This window comes from Pongo pygmaeus, chromosome 1, assembly GCF_028885625.2.
Source record: "Pongo pygmaeus isolate AG05252 chromosome 1, NHGRI_mPonPyg2-v2.0_pri, whole genome shotgun sequence".
In the NCBI taxonomy this organism is placed as follows: Eukaryota; Metazoa; Chordata; class Mammalia; order Primates; family Hominidae; genus Pongo; species Pongo pygmaeus.
Genome location: NC_072373.2, coordinates 136,050,798 through 136,067,457, shown reverse-complemented (window position 1 = coordinate 136,067,457; position 16,660 = coordinate 136,050,798). Strand labels below are relative to the sequence as shown.

Sequence of the window (16,660 nt, the reverse complement as noted above, 5' to 3'; positions counted from 1 at the left end):
GACTCCGCCAGCTGTCACTCATGCAGACAGCGATGGATCAGAGGCCTGGTGGAGACGACAAGAGGAGATGAGGATGATGACGTGGCAGGAACAAGAGACTGGGGATAAAGCATGAGGAGCTGAGGGATTAACCTACCAACCTGACCTCCATAAGAATCCTCATTTATCCAAAGTGTCGCCACCCAGACCTAACTCAGTCTGTTACTCCTTTATCACTCAAAGCCATCTAGGATGCAAAATGCCTACTACTGGGGAGTCAGAGACTATGGAGGAGTATTTGCCTGCTTTGTTGTTTCATGACTTTTTCCTTAGACTGTTTTTTTTTTTTTTTTTTTTGAGTTGGGTTTTGCTCTTGTCACTCAGGCTGCAGTTCAGTGGCACAATCTCTGCTCACTGCAACCTCTGCCTCCCAAGTTCAAGTGATTCTCCTGCCTCAGCCTCCCAAGTAGCTGGAATTACAGGTGCACACCACCATGCCTGGGTAATTTTTGTTTTTTTAGTAGAGATGGGGTTTCACCATGTTGGGCAGGCTGGTCTCGAACTCAGGTGATCCATCTGCTTCGACCTCCCAAATTGCTGAGATTACAGGCGTGAGCCACTGCGCCCGGCCCCTTAGACTTTCAAGACAGAACTTGGGAGGGAGGCGAGGAAGGGAACAAGCCACAGGCTCTAGCACCATACCGGCAAACAGAGGTCCTGAATCAGAATCCTCCGTGACCTTCAGAAAAATCTGTCAAGAAGTAAAAAAGAGAGAATTTTGTTTAGTCATTCTTATTCTCAGAAAAATCTAACCCAAGCTCCATTTTGTTGGGTATTGCTTCATAATGGGAAGAAAATACATTATGACTTTATCTAAGAACATCATCTTCTATAAATACAAAAACGTAAACACACAGTAACCACAAGTACATAAAATTTGTACGCATGCAGAGATGGGGAACTATGCCAAAAATAAAGATAGTTGCTATGCTTGGGTGGGGAACAATGGCTTTTTGCTTTTACAAAACTTTGCTCTAATGTTAGACTTTTTCAAAGAACCGCCACTTCTGGCACTTGACAGAAACCAGCTGGAATCTCTACTTTACCTCTTCCAGGGGAGTGTCAGAAATTCCAAAACTGCTGAGACCAAGGTCAGCCAGTGTCTCCTCCAGCTCTCTGAAAAGGCTGGCATATGCTCTGTGCTTGAAGTTCTTATTTGGAAGAAGGAAGATAAGTTCTTGACCAATGCACTCCACCAGCTTTGCCTCTGGAACATGGTGGAGAACTACATCCATCAGCTCATTTACATCCCCTAGGACAAGAAAAAAGACTGATGCCAGCTCTGTTTTCCAGAACCTGGAAGACTGTGAGGTTACCCAGGTTTCCTACTTCTCTCCACTTCCCTTTTGAGGAAGAGGTATTTTGTATCTTGGCAGTGACTCTTTCAGAGGACTGATGCTCCATCAAGTCTGTTTTTAGCTTAGTTGGCCCTGAGATCATCATTGAGGGGCAGAGGGAAATGGAAGCAAAGTCCTCCCGACTAGCTAGCTGTGCAACCTGGGGGCAGAGGTTGGTGGGGGGATCATGCAACTTTCCTGTGCCAGTTCCTCCTCTGTTCAACCAAATGCTCTGTCCCCTCAAGCTGTGTTACGTTGGGTGGGTCACACTTGAGTTTCCTCATCTGTGAAAAGGGGAAAATACTGATATCCACTTCATTGTTGTTTTTGAGGATTGGATGAGTTAAACTACACAAAGCAGTTAGAGAAATACCTGGCACATAGGTGGGTGCTGGCTGCTATTATTATCCTGTACATCATCTCGGTAGGAAATCTCTTACTCATGGTTGTTTTTCATTCTCATTCACTGAAAACTTGAGGGCTAAGTCAAAGTTGTTTTCATTTTTCTGGTCTGTCCCCAGGTATGGGGGACTTGCCCAAGACACAAACCTGGAACCGGTGACCAAGCTGAGTGAGAAGTGCCTTCCCTAAATCACACACACATGCCTACTCTAACTTCTCAGCAGATTGCACAGTTTCTCTTGGGATTGCACCTGCCTCCACGAACAAAACTGAATCCTCAGCTCACAGGAAATGCAGAGGGGGAGTTGAGAAGCCACGGAGAGAGGCTGGGGGAGAGGGTAGGATATGGGGTGTGTATCATAGACTGTGAACAAGTGTCAGGTATCAACTGTTTATCTGACACATGTATACAGTCAGAATTGAATTTTATGTATAAGTGTGTATTACTTTAAAATTAAAAATCTAACTGTAAAAACCTCACTTGCATGCACTTGAAGAGAGAGTTCTCTCACACATTGTCTTGAGAGGCAGGTCAAAGGGAGAGGGATTCCAGGACTCAAAACATGACTCTTCAGAAAGCAGCTCTCAGAGTCGGGGACACCCAGTAGGTTCTTTTCTTTTTTTGTTGTTTAAAAAATGATCCATATGAAGGGATTTCATGGTTTTCAACCAAAATCCTTCTGCCTAGCTGGATTGGAAGTCTTGATTTATGTCAAATCTGCAAGTTGGACTTGATTGTCTTTAGCTCTGGGATGACTTCATATGGAGGCTGGAGAGTCCTTTACGTTAAGGAAGCAGCTCTGCCCTGATAGCGCTCCAGGGGTCATATTCATTGTTCTTTTAGGAAGGAAATTGAACTCAAAGCTGCTGGATTCCCAGGAATTGTGTCTTAGTCATGTGTCAGCCTTTCCAGAAGTAGCTCTGTAGGTCAGCAGGGCTTTGGGCATCTGGGAGGGAGGTCTGTGAGTGTGTGTGTGGTATGTGGATGTGTTTGAGTTAAAAGACTTTCAAGGAGCTAACTGGGGATTCAAATGATTTTCCCTTTCTTATTTGGGGCATAACTATTTACTGCATTTCCCACCATTCACAGCATCCCTATTCTATACAAAGAAAACCTTTATTTAGAAATAAAGTAATTTTAAAAAAAGAATCATTCAGTCACACAGGCCCTGTTTCCAACCTGATTTTGGCAAATCACAGTAACTTAACATATTAGTATCAATTTGGAACAAATATAAACTTCTTGACCAAGGTTCAGAGAACAGGGAGATAGGTACCCACAGCAAGGCAGGCTAGGAGAAAGACCCAGAAATGTCATCCTAAAAAGATGTTTTCTGTTCATCACTGGGTCTCTCAGTGTAAAGAGAGGGCAGGTGCATGAACAGTGATGATGCCTCTCTGGGCATGTTCCCTCCAGTTGTAATGATCGGACAACACAAATATTGCCCAGTTCTCTTGCTTCACCAGATTTCAGTTAGTAAATTCTTAACATTTGAAAAAGTTTGTGCTAAATAGAAAAATATGCCTTTTCTTTGATAAGCAGATACTTTCCCCATTCATTAACCTGCATCAGTACATAAGTTTAGTTTTGCTCCTGTATGGGAATACGCTTGTCACATATTCTCTCACATAGAGAGGGGATAGCCTCTCCACTGCAGCTCCCTGGAGATGGGGGCACCCCTGAGAGCTTCAGTGCATCCTAATTAAAGGGAGAATCACTGGGAAATTGGGAAGCTGAGGGGAGAATCAGGAGTGTAACAGGGGTGAATGCTATTTCCAGACTTGCCATCCTCACATGCAATCTCTGACTCCACAAGTTCGCTGGAAGAGCCGTACATCACCATGCTTCCACTAGAGGGCGCCATGGCACACATGTAGAAGAAGCTCTCCCCAGACACTAAGGAATGTGGCCTGGAGCCAGGGCAGGGGGACCCCAGGAATGAAGGCTTACTAAGGGTAAGAGCCAAGTATGGCCCATCCAGAAAATGAACCAAGACAACAATTCACGAAAGTTTCACTCTTCACACTCATACAGAATAGGTGAGGCCTTTTCACATCACTATATTAGTTTCATTATATTCCTGCCTTTATTCCGGAAAGTCAGATCTAGGGGAAGCTGTGTCCATCTATTCCTCATTAAAGGGAAAGCGTCTTTAGGTGCATGACTTTTAAAATTGCTTTGGGAATGAAGGAAGAAGGAAGAGGAGAAAGAAGCTCAAAGTGAAAGAACAACTGTGTGACCTTCAGAAGTACACAGTGTTCTCTTTGCTCCCATTAAAAAGCATCACAACAGGACACACCCAGCAATACTGAGAGATGGCTGCCAGACAGGAACCCAAGTATGGCCCGTCCAGTCCTTACCATCCAGGACTTGTTCTGGAGTTAGGTCATCGAAGTGGGCTGGACACGTGGTGGAGAAACCCTTAGATGAGCAGCTGCAGGTCCCCTGCAACAGACGGACGGGATGACTGACAAGATGCACATCCCTTCCATGACAGCTTCTCCCTGATGCCAGCTGCTGTCACCGCCTGCTTTATTTATTTCTCACTGCCAAGTGTAGTCAACACATTTTTTTCTTCACTGTTTAATCTGTTAATTCATCTGAGCATTTTGAGGGTGTAGTCGCTTGATTTTATCCTAGAGAGTGTGTGAGTCACACACAGAGAGAAGCAGAACCTCCAAGGGTCCCTTTGGCTTGTCATCAATTATGTGGCAGCTGTAGGTTCTGCCTGTGGGAGACATTCTGTGCCTCCCTCCCCGTGGATGGACACAGGAAACCCCAGCAGCAGCCAGACACTTAAACCAAAGGCATAAATAATGCTGCCATATCATAATCGTGACCATTTGAATGTGAGCAACGCCTGTTCTTAAGAAGCCCAGAGCACATTTATAATACTTTATCTCATTTATCCTCACATCCCTAAGAAGCAGAAGCAGAGGTCATTAGCTTCATTTTCCATGTGAAGAAGAAAAAAATACTAAAAAAAAGGAGGAATTAAATAATTTGCCTAGGATGACACAGTTTGTTCACTTTGCAGCACAGACATAAAACTGGGTCTCCTGATGTGCTGAAGTGGTCGCTGCTGGTTGGTATTTTTTGGCTTCATCATTTTTATGTTATAGCACCCAAGGAGGCCTCTTCTTAGTTTTCACTTACCACTGAAATTCAGGTTTAATTAGGGAATATTAATGTCGAAATGAAAAAAGAACGAAGCTTAAACAATTGCTCTTAAAACAGCCTAACCTTACAGAATAAGACACTCACTTCTATGTTGCACCAAACAGCACCAAACTGGTGTGTAATCTGGCAAGTAATACTTGCAGACCATTTAAAGCTAGTTGTTTCATTTTGGCTAAAGCATCTCTGTAGGAGGAGTCTTCAGAATGTGTTCATCGAAATCTTCTGCAAATGGTCCCAGAACAAAGACACTGATTCTGATGGCGAGAGCCTGTGTGAGTAGCCATGTCTGGAGTGGCAGCCCTGTGTTGTGTGCTCCTTCTCACCCAGGCCAGGGTCCTTCCCTGGGCAGACACCTACCTCACTGCCTTTCCTTTGGCTCTGGATGTTTTTCATCTTGCGCACCAAGGTTAAGTACAAGCCTGTGCCAAAGCAGTTCTTCAGGAAGAGCGGGGTGCCTGAGCAGTAGAGCCTTCCCTGGGCAATGATGGCAATGCGGTCCCCAAGGAGGTCGGCCTCGTCCATGTGGTGAGTGGACATGATGATGGTTCTGCCTGCAAGGTAGGGGCCAGGGCAATCACCAGGCCTGCCCTGGGTTGGGCATGGTTGGTAAAGGGTGTACAGCAATTTCCTGGCTATATAGTTGCAAAAATCAGGAGTTAACTAAAAAAAAACCCAAGGGAACTAATTCAGCAGCAAATTCCAGGATATTAGGACAATAATAACTAACATTTCATAGCATCCTATATACTGTAAAGCATTGCCACACACAGTGTCTCTGTATCCAGCATAGGATCTGATTCAAATAAATCTCTATATTAGGGGCTCACGTATTATGGTCAGCATCTAGGGAGTTTCATATGTACATTTTCTGGATCATTAAGCTCTGGATTTATAATCTTCATAAAGAACACACACGTGCATACTCTCACTAACTGGAGATGTCATTAAAAGAAAACAGCAGGCCGGGCACAGTGGCTCACGCCTGTAATCCCAGCATTTTGGGAGGCCGAGGCAGGCGGATCACCTGAGGTCGGGAGATCAAGACCATCCTGGCTAACACGGTGAAACACCGTCTCTACTAAAAATACAAAAACAATTAGCTGGGCATGGTGGCGGGCGCCTGTAGTCCCAGCTACTCAGGAGGCTGAGGCAGGAGAATGGCATGAACCTGGCAGGCGGAGCTTGCAGTGAGCGGAGATTGCGCCACTGCACTCCAGCCTGGGCGACAGAGCGAGATTCTGTCTCAAAAAAAGAAAAAAAAAAAAGAAAAAGAAAACAGCAATGAGGATTCCAGGATGACAAACCCTCAGAGAAAGGCACGGGGCAACGCTGTGTGAGTAGAGCAAGGGGGAAAGCTCTGGCTCGACCACGGGGTTGAACCGTGCTGTTACCTCTATGGGCACTCAGCTCTGCCTGCTGTCTCTTCTGATCTGAGCCCCTTGTCTGAGAGGTGCCATGACAGAGGAGCCACTTCCATCTGCGGCCTTCCTCTGAAGCACTGAATGCCCAGCAGGTCACCCTCACACTTGTCCTGAGTGGTCATCTGACAGCAATGGAGCTTCTAGGCATGTTTGCAGGTGACCTGGGTCCCCATGGTCAGAGAGGACATTCACCTAGAGAGTAGCATCCATTATTCCAGACAGAAGGGCTGCAGGTCAAGAGAATTTTCCAAAATATTTTGGGAAGTAGGTTGCCTCATCAATGATTCTCTGTTTATATTTGTAAAAACCTCAGGAGGCTTTAGCTGGAACTTAGATTCACCAAGTCACTGATAAACCCCCTTCTGAGCGTAGTCATTGTGGTTCCTGTACTCAGCTACAAAATGCCGGGTGAGAGAGTGGGGACCACAGCTAGGGCTGCAGTGAGAGCCCAGGAGACTGAGCAGTGGCTGTTACCTGAGCGATACTTCAGTAGCAGGTCCCAGATCGAGCGTCTCGAGTAAGGGTCCACCCCAGAGGTGGGTTCGTCCAGAATCACCACCTTGGCATCTCCCACAAAGGCAATGGCGACCGACAGCTTTCTCTGCATGCCACCTGGAGGCACAAGAAGGAAGGGAGAGTTAAGGGGCTGTGGAGGGTGGGGAAGAGAAAGGCCCAGGGCCAGTGGCATTGTGGGGGTACCTTAACCCAGCAGTGGTTTGATGCTGCCTCTTAGATGTTTATAGCGTTCAAAGCCCTAATACTGTTCAGGCTTTGTAAATGCAGAAAGGGCAACTCTCGCGTCCTCGGATCAGACCTTTTGAAGACTGTTCAAACACGTCAACCTCAGGACAAATAAAACCCAGGCTGCTGTGAGACAGTGCTCTGCAGGGAAAATGATCTGGGGGCTGCTCTTAGATTTTTGGGGTAACTTCACAGAGGTGTTCCCACCCTTAGAGGCTCCCCTGCTCCAAGCCTCCCCCGCCTCCTGGGTGCACTGGGGAGCCATGGATTTGCCATCTGTGGCCCTGTCTCCATGCAACTCCGAGCACCTGATAGGTCCTGAGCCTCTTCATTCCGCTTGTGGTGGAGGCCTGTGTCCTCCAACATGGCTTCCATCTCCAGCTGGGCCTCCTCCTGGGACTTTCCTTTCAGCTGGGCATAGAACAGCATGTGCTCAGCCACCGTGAGGCTAGGAGGATGGGACAACGAGAAAAGCAATGGCTTAGCACTTCCACTTCTAGCAGCCGATCTTACAGAAATAATTGAGGACAAGTATTCTTGATTTGGCAATCAAGATGCTCACTGTGGTGGTGTTTATGATACAATACAAAAATAGCAGACCCTGCTTAAATATCTAATAAGAGGATGGCTTACATAGTTCATTCATACAATGGAATAGTCTGTAAACATTAAATATTATTTTGTAGAAGAATATGTAATGACATGAAAGATGTTCATGATATCTTATGTTTAAAAAAGCAATCCTTTTTTTTGAAAAAAATGTCAGGTTATAAAATTGTATGCATAGTTTTACTATTCTTTATGATTTTGAAGTATATGTGTTTATCTATCTATACATGTATAGGAGAAAGTTCTAAAAAGTTATATACCAATGTGTTAACAGCGGTTATCTCTGAGTAGTGAAATTACAGGTGACTTTTATTTTCAATTTTTTGTTTACCTATATTTCCTTCCTCCCTCCTTCCCTTTCCTTCCTCCTTCCCCTTCCCTTTCCTCCCTCCTGTTCCCTTCCTTCTCCCCTCCCTCCCCCCTTCCTTCCTTCCTTCCTTCCTTCCTTCCTTCCTTCCTTCCTCCCTCCCTTCCTTCTTCTTCCCTCCCTCCCTCCCTTCCTTCCTTCCTCCCTTCCTTTTTTTATTTCACAATGACTATGCATAGCTTCTTAGATAAGAAATAAAAGATATCTTATTGGGGAAAAAAAGTAACTGAAAAGCCCCCTGAAAAGTTTGCCTTTCAGGCCATGGCTTCAACAGGAAAAAGGAACAATGGTCCTCCTGTCTTTGGTCCCAGAGAGGAAGTACTTCAGCACTGCACAAGGGGCTCGTGGATTGATCAGCTGCTCTGTCAGAGCAAAGGCAGCCTCACCCTTCTGAGGGGGGAGCCCTCAGCTCTGAGCAGCAGAGGCAGAGTCCCATATTCTCAGGGACAATTCTCACTGCAAGTAGGACAAAGGACTTTAAACATGGAGGAAACCAAATAAGAGTCTGTATCTCTGCCTGTGCTCAGGCCTGGCACCCCTGAGCTGGGCTCTAGAAAAGTGTGTTGGGGGCAAAGGTGAGGAGAGGGGATGGGGAGGTCTCAGTTCCTGTGTTGCTTACTGGTGGAACAGGATGTTGTGCTGTGGACACATGCCAAGGCTCTGCCGGACTGCATCCAGGCTGGTTTCAATGTCCCTTCCCCCAACGAGCACACTCCCAGAGGTTGGTGGCAACAGACCCGTCAGGATGGACCTGCAGAACACAGGAGTCAGTGGCAGAAGAGATGGCCTTTAGCAACATGCCTTAGGAGGGCCACCCCCACACCAGGTTCAATGAGAATTCTCACTGGGATTCCTGCCTGGGGCTGTCAATCAAACTCAAACCGCTATTAGCTGTGGGGCCCCCTTAGCACCAGCGTGTACATCCAGGCCCTAATGCAGAGGGTCACCTCTGCCATCTTTCTCTGCTTCTACTTATTTCCTGGTGCTCCCAGGCCAATGCCGAGGGCCTTTGGGATTCCCAACCTCAAAATGTTCACGTGCAGTCACAGATGTCCCCAGCTTAGCCATCACGGAGCCTGGTGTTGGAGAGGATCAATAAAAGGTGTTTGGTGCATGACTCAAGGCTTTGCCTCCTGGGTGAGCAGTCATGGCTATTGAAAAGCCAGGTGTCATCATCATAAAGCCTGGGTAAGGTCTTGATGAAGGCCAGAACCCTAAGCAGTCCTAGGCATTTGCTGATTAATTGATCGAAGCCAGGCATGGGAATTACCACCACCAATATTAGCTTTGGATCCAAAACATAAAAAGCCTGAGAGCAATGGTGGGCCTTTTTTTTTTTTTTTTTTAAATGGGAACTATGACTCCCATGTCCTTAGGTTGTTGTAAGGCTTAAATGAGTTAATACACTTACAACATTAGAACAGAGCCAGCATAAAGTAAAACTCAAAAATATTATTACTGTTAGTATTAAACATTGTTTTAACCCCCGGGGGAAGTTGCATATCAGCAGCCGATGAAGTAATGTGTTTGCCTTTGCAGAGCCCTGGGGTCCTGGAATTTGCTTCCAGTTCTCTGACCATATCAGTTAGCAAGGAGAGAAAGCAGATGGATGTAGGGCCGCCACATCCAGCTCTGCCCCTGAGTTCTGATACCATCTCAGGCTATCTGAACTTGTCCTGATGGAGAAGCCGAAATCTCCGCGGATCAACCACTAGAGGGAAACAGAACCAATTAGAATGGCACTGGCCCCACATTCCATTCACACTGAACCGCCCTAGAGAACATTCCATCACAGGGTGTACACGCTGTTGTTCCTTCCTGGGGCTCTCCAAAAGACTTGAAGACTGTGTCACGTGGATTCGCTGCCCCCTGCGAGGTCCGTGTCTGCTGCTCCTTGGGAAACCACGGCAGGCCGTGTTCTCCTCTCAGCAGATGGCGCTCGGGTCCCTTGGAGGAGAGTGGGGCGCCTGCGGAGCTGAGAGATCCACGCAGAGCCCTTCGCCTTCCCCGCCCTGACCTTCTGTTACCAGGCGGTTACTCCACAAGCCCCTCTAGAGACTGATTTTTTTTTTCACTTTCTCCAGAACTACCACTAACCCTCATCAGCTGATGTTGAAGCCTGCCTAATGATTGGTAAAAAGGAATGTTCCTTGAAAATAGCAGGACTCCGCCTGGTGCGGTGGCTCATGCCTGTAATCCCAGCACTTTGGGAAGCTGAGGCGGGCAGATCACCTGAGGTCAGGAGTTCGAGACCAGCCTGGCCAACATGGTGAAACCCTGTCTCTACTAAAAAAAAAAAAAAAAAAAAAATACAAAAATTAGCTGGGCGTGGTGGTATGCACCTGTAGTCCCACCTACTTGGGAGGCTGAGGTGGGAGAATCGCTTGATCCTGGGAGGTGGAGGTTGCAGTGAGCCAAGATCGCACTACTGCCCTCCAGCATGGGTAACGAAGTAAGACACTGTCTCAAAAAAAAAAAAAAAAAAAAGAAAGAAAGAAAGAAAAGAAAAGAGAAAGGAAATAGGAGGACTCTATAGCTTCCATGCACATGATGACAGTGGCCATGACTTGATCACCACCATGGACTGTTGGGATGGGGGGAAAGACTCAAGGTGTGAGAAACAAGAGGCAACTGTGGTGCCTGGCTTTTGCCCCCGCTGAGCCATGACAACTCGGTGGCTTCAGGAAAGTCACTTCAACTCTCTGAATGAATGTCCACTTCCCCAGCACACAAAAGGGGCAATAAACGTATTCTACCTCCCCCTCAAGAGAATACATATGAGTGAGCTTTGAATACTGCAGAAAGCTTTTACACATTCTTGGGGCTGCAAATATTTGTCATTAAAATTTGTGGGAAAGAGTAGACAGCCGCTGATAGGGAAAGACTAAGCCAGGAAATGACAGGCTAGCATGGCAGCCAGCTTCTCTGCTGGAAGACTCACAAGGTGGTAGTTTTCCCAGCTCCGTTGTGGCCGAGGAATGCGGTGATCTGGTTCTCATAGAAGGTGATGTTCAGACGGTCCACAGCTGGCCGGCCATAGGGCTCAAAAATCTTTACCAGATTCTTCACGCATACCCCAGGAACCCACCCTGGATGCTCACGTTCAAAGAAAGAGTCTTGGAGGAAAAAAAATGAACATGATGTAAACATAATGCCTAATTACATGGCCCCAGGGCTCTTTCTCCAGGCCCTTGTATTCTGCCTGTAACATCACCTGCCCCTGTGGCTTCAGCTATCACCATTGCAAGGAAGACTCCAGAATAATAATAGTAATACTAGCATCAAACATTTATACAATACCTCCTATATGCCAGGCACTGCTTCGACTGCTTTACACAAATTACCTCAATGTATTCTTATACTGGTCCTAAGGGATAGACATTTATTAGGCTCATTTCCATAGTCCAGGAAACCTTAGACACAGAGACATCAAGCGTCCTATTAAGGACACATAGGCATGAGTGGCAGAGTTGGGATTTGAACTCAGAGCTCATGCTTCTCAGAATGCACTCACTGTCTATAGGGAGAGTTGGCCCCAAGCTCAACCTTGGTCCTAGGCCCTCATTGCCAACAGTCCACGGGGCATTTCCTCATGAATTTCTGGAAGCGGCTTAGGTTCTTCATCTTCCCAAAACAACATCTGCCTTCAGATTCCCCCATGACTTTTTCTGGACCACCATTCTCTTAGTCACCTTGGCTTGAATCTTTGACTTGACTTTGACTAAAGCTTCTTGCTCCTCAGAACTCCCAGAGTTTTCCAATAGGTGGGTAGGGCAGTCCACGCTTCCTCATCACCATCCCTCAAACCCCACTCCCCTCCTTCCTCCTCCCATGCCCGCTCCAGTGCAGACCCTCACCGAGTGCTGTCACTTCTCCCTGACCTCCCGTCTCTCCCGGCTTCATTTCACCCTATATGGCACATCTTAATTTGTCATCTTAATACTGTAGCTCTAAGCATTCGTTTCCCTAGGGGGAAAAAGTCCACTGTTTCTTCTACGTGTGCCTCCTGGCCTTGCCTGCAACTGAGGTGTAACCAGTCCCCAGCCTCCTGATTTCAGCTTAGACTTTCCACCGTGGGAGGAGGATCTTCCCAGAGGCACGGTGTACTGCAGTCTAACTCTGGGAGGGCTGCAGGTCTCTGGCTTTAGTTTTGTGAAATGGCCCCTGGGGTGGGCTGGAGGGATAAAGGCCAGACCCTCTCCTGCCCTGTCAGGCAGAGCCCAGGGACTGTGCTGCCTGTCTAAACCCAGAGCATTTTGGCCACAGAGAAATGCATATGCTTAGGGAATGAAAAGCCTTGGGAGAAATACAGAACTAGTTTAAGAGAGAAGATGAGGGCAGCAAAAGCCAGGAAAACAAAACTTGTAAATCTGGGTCATCAGTTTAGGGATGATTAGGTAACTTCCACTGTCAGGAAAGGCTTCTGATGGTTTCAATGAATGGCCTTCTAGATTTGTAAGCCGTAAGTGAAGTGTAGTCAGCTCCCCTGGAGTCTCTTTCCCCCTGGACACAGAAGCATTTATTTTTGTCTTTCCTTATAGCTCATATCCGCTTTAAGTCCCAGTGACCAAAGTTATTGTTCTTGCTAAATCCTCGGAAGTCAGCACATTTGTGCAACTCACTTGGGATTTGCCTAACAAGGGCACAGGCACACTACATAGTTGGTATTTGCTTTCTCCAGGAAATATGCGCTAATGTCTGGGCTGAACCATTTATTCCACACACATGCAGATGGATCTCTGAGAAGGGATCTGGTTTAACACTTGTCAACAGAGAGAGTCAGTTTCCTAGGCTTCTTTCCACCTTTGCCATGAGATGTTTTGCTCTGGCCCTCTGCAGTGCTTAACGCCTTTTCCTCGCCTCTGCTGTGTATTCTTTATTGGGGTTTTACCGTGTATTCCTTCTGGGTGCTCTGGATCCTCCGTTTCCTCTGTTAGGGGCTCGGTCTTTTCCAGGGCTCTTTCTTCTCTGGTTGAACACCCTGCACCAATCAGAAGCCAGTGTTACTCTACCACCAGGCGCTGAGAACCAGCAAAGGCAGGAAAGGAGGGGAGAGGTACAGGGAGCAAATGAGTTTCCTGGCCAGCCTCTGACCTGCTTTAGGACTGTGAGGTACTCAAGCTTGATCACACAATCTTTGCCAGAGGAAGATTTGTAACAGGAGCTTCAGACTTAGAGAGTTTCACCTCCTCCTCTCAATGTGCCAGGAGGAGCCCACAGTTTCAGAAATTGTGATTTAAAAAAAATTAAGAAAACCAGGTTTGAATTTGAAATGAGTTAACTTTCTTTAGCCCACCACTGGCACATTTTACTCTAATCCAAAACATGTGAAAGTCATGGCGAACCTTGAGTAAAAGTCTATTCAGGGGCCGGACGTGGTAGCTCATGCCTGTAATCCCAGCACTTTGGGAGGCCAATGCAGGCGGATCATGAGGTCAGGAGTTCGAGAGCAGTCTGACCAACATGGTGAAACCCCGTATCTACTAAAAATACGAAAATCAGCCGGGTGTGCTGGCGCTCACCTGTAATCCCAGCTACTCAGGAGGCTGACGCAGGAGAATCGCTTGAACCCGGAAGGCGGAGGTTGCAGTGAGCCGAGACAGCACCACTGCACTCCAGCCTGGGCGACAGAGTGAGACTCTGTCTCAAAAAACAAAAACAAAAACAAAGTCTATTCAAAGTGCTATGACGGGCAGCCAGCTTAAACTACAGCTTGAATAAATGGTTTACCTGAGAAATTCACCTAGATGGGCATTTAAGTATCTTGGAATTAACACCAGGGTTGATCCTGGTGACGGTATTAATACAAGCCTGGACAAATTGTGAAGTGTGGTATAAACACACGCATTGCACACACACACACACACACAGACACTTTTTGGCAAACTTGGCATTTGGTTTAAAAAGACATCAGGACATCCTGGAAGGGGAAGAAAAGCAGAAGGGCCAGTCAGTCTGCCAGAGAGGAAGACAGGGGCAGGAGGAAACCACTGTCACCAGGCATCCAAGGGCTCTCGGCCTCAAGTGCACATACAGGAGCAGGGCGAGATTTCTCAATGCAACAGCCACCCAGGTCCCCTCTGTCCCCCGCCCTCTGAAAACGTGCAGGATGTGGGCTGGAGCAGCAGGTAGTGGGCCTGGTGGTCAGGGACCTGCTGCCTCTAGTACTGTTCTTCTATTTCTGCTTCCTGAAGGATTTTTGAATCTATTCCCCACAGTTCCTTTGATCACTTTACTAGCTATCAAACTGCACAAATAGGTAATGAAATAGCAAGAGGAAACATCCTCCTGAAGAGTTTAATCACTGGAATGAGTTTCCTGCCAGGCAATGTATGTGCAAGTTCCAGATTTTGTCCCAAGTGACCAATAGCAGAAGACACTGGATGTCTCCTGGGCTTCATTTTTTATTTTTTAATCCGTGAAAGGAGGGAGGTTGGGTGGAAACACTCAGCTCTTTTCTGGTTTTAGAGAGTTTTAGAAATCCATTTCAGTCCAGCCTATGAGACAGGTGAAAAATATTTGCCTTCCGTTGGCAAACATATTTGTGATTCACTTTTGAAGGAGCATATTTTCCTTATGATTTCTTTTTTTCTTAAGAGGCAGAGTATCTATTGGGATTGTAGAGAAAAATAAAATGCCCACAAGCCCTGATATTCATTGACATTAAAAACATTCTAGGAATACACCCCTGTGTTGAAATTTTTCATTTATTATATGATAATTTTATTATAGTAAAAAATTAACAAGTTTACACGTAGACAAGTCAATACAATGAAAAAATCCGGAGCTGTTAAAGTGTTGTTTGTTTGACCCAGTGAAAACAAAAGCAAAAAACAAAAGAAAAAAAGAAAAAAAAAAACCTGGCCAAGCGTTTTAAAGGCCCTAGACTAATCCCCCAGAGAAAACAAACAAGATCTCAGTGCTTACAGGATAAGTCCTGGCCCAGGCCCAATAATACAAAGTAAAGAACAGGTAGGTGAGCAACAAAGAGATGGGAGAGTACTTCAGTTCTAGGGGAGTGCCTCAGTTCTAGGGGAGTGCCCCGCTTACACTCTGGAATTTCTTTGCTTTCTCAGACCTCACAAAAGAGTCTGTGCTTTTCCCTGCTTCTAGAACTTTCTCTAGCTAGGCCTCCTGTTTGGTTCAGTAGCAAAGGTGCCTCTTACCTAAGATGTGTTGTGGGCAAATGCCCTTTCAGCCTTCTTCCCCACCCCTAAGAAAGATGAACACCAGGAGAATCTGAGGTATTGCCTTGAAGATAACAGCTCTGCCTCAGCCCCAGGAGGAGTCTTCATCTTGGGAGAATAAACTAATTTATATTTTGAAAAGGCAGAGAAGAATAAAAAGGCATGAAGAAGGCAATGGGAGATGAATGGAAAGGTTCCTTCATGATTCCCTGGATTTCTGCTTTATACTGAAAAGCTGCAAAAGTTCTTTGAACCCTGAAGTGGCTTGGCCTTTTTTAAATAGGGCAATTTAGTCTACTGGACAAGGTGTACAGGACCCAGGGCTTCATCCATGACGAGCCATTCATGATCACACAGGGCCCAGCAACTCGTGAAAGGTGGTCCCCCAGACGCTGCAATGCCCATCAAGGCGCAGAGCCCCAGGAGGCAGCTGACTCATCAGGAATCACACTGTTTACATAGAAGGCCGCCTCCGTGACCCATATACATCTTGCACAGAGCCCAAGGAGCTGATTTAAAACATTAAGATTTGTGTTTTAAGGGACTCACCTTCACCGCCAAGCCAATATGACTCTTGTAGAAGAAAGTACCAAGGAAGTGGGGTTCCATAGTCTCCTAAAAATAGAGACAAATAAACAGAGAAGGTCGAAGGAGTCTCCCTATCCTACCTTACCGCAGTTCTATAAGATCTAGAGTTTATCTACCTGAACCTCAAATTGTAACTATAGATATTTGTAGTTATTGTTACATGGCTATTCTCAGGCTCCCAGAAAGACTACCCCTTCCAAAATATTTTTATCCACACAGTCATGTTTTTGGGGTGTTATAAGCAACAGCAAGACCAATAATCTTGGTTGACATCAGTTTTCCAAGAAAACATTTCAAGAGAGAATTAAATCAAGTCCTTTTCCAGGAGTCAGATAATAATAATGGTGATCATCACTAAGATGTACTGGATATTCTTTCTGTGGCAGGCATTGCTGTGAGCGCTTTCCATGTGTTAAATAATTTAAACCTCAAAACAACCCCAGGAGATAGGTAGTAATATTACTCTTGTGAGAAAGGAAACAGAGGCACACTGAGATTGAGCCATCTGCCCCCCGTCACAGATAGTTAAACAGAAATATAGGAATTCCAACACAGGTAATCCAGTTCTAATGTCGCTGTTTTTAACCCTACACCCCCATCCCTCATTCTACTGGATCCACCAGGGTTCCAAGAAAAAGACTCCCAAATTTCTAGTCCAGTTCTCTTCGAAAGTTCTGCTCCCTACAAACTGTTGATTTTGTAAAATCATGCTCTCGGCTTTTTTTGAGTTGCCATATGTTTCATGGCCTTTGCTGCCACTGGACTGTCTATTCCTCGGGGCAGGTCTG

General features: G+C 46.1%; 1 protein-coding gene across 2 annotated transcripts in view; it reads right to left on the bottom strand.

Annotated features, from left to right (window-relative positions):
- The window catches only part of ABCA4 (ATP binding cassette subfamily A member 4), a 127,107-nt gene that overhangs the window by 42,986 nt on the left and 67,461 nt on the right, over positions 1–16,660 (bottom strand). For both annotated transcript variants that reach the window (XM_054475816.1, XM_063664591.1), the window contains 10 exons: positions 15,834–15,899; positions 12,989–13,078; positions 11,039–11,213; positions 8,717–8,848; positions 7,430–7,569; positions 6,855–6,992; positions 5,317–5,510; positions 4,140–4,224; positions 1,086–1,291; positions 682–730 (listed from right to left, as the gene is read on the bottom strand). In XM_054475816.1, the coding sequence (XP_054331791.1) occupies positions 682–730; positions 1,086–1,291; positions 4,140–4,224; positions 5,317–5,510; positions 6,855–6,992; positions 7,430–7,569; positions 8,717–8,848; positions 11,039–11,213; positions 12,989–13,078; positions 15,834–15,899 (1,275 nt within the window). The remainder of the gene's footprint in view (positions 1–681; positions 731–1,085; positions 1,292–4,139; positions 4,225–5,316; positions 5,511–6,854; positions 6,993–7,429; positions 7,570–8,716; positions 8,849–11,038; positions 11,214–12,988; positions 13,079–15,833; positions 15,900–16,660) is intronic.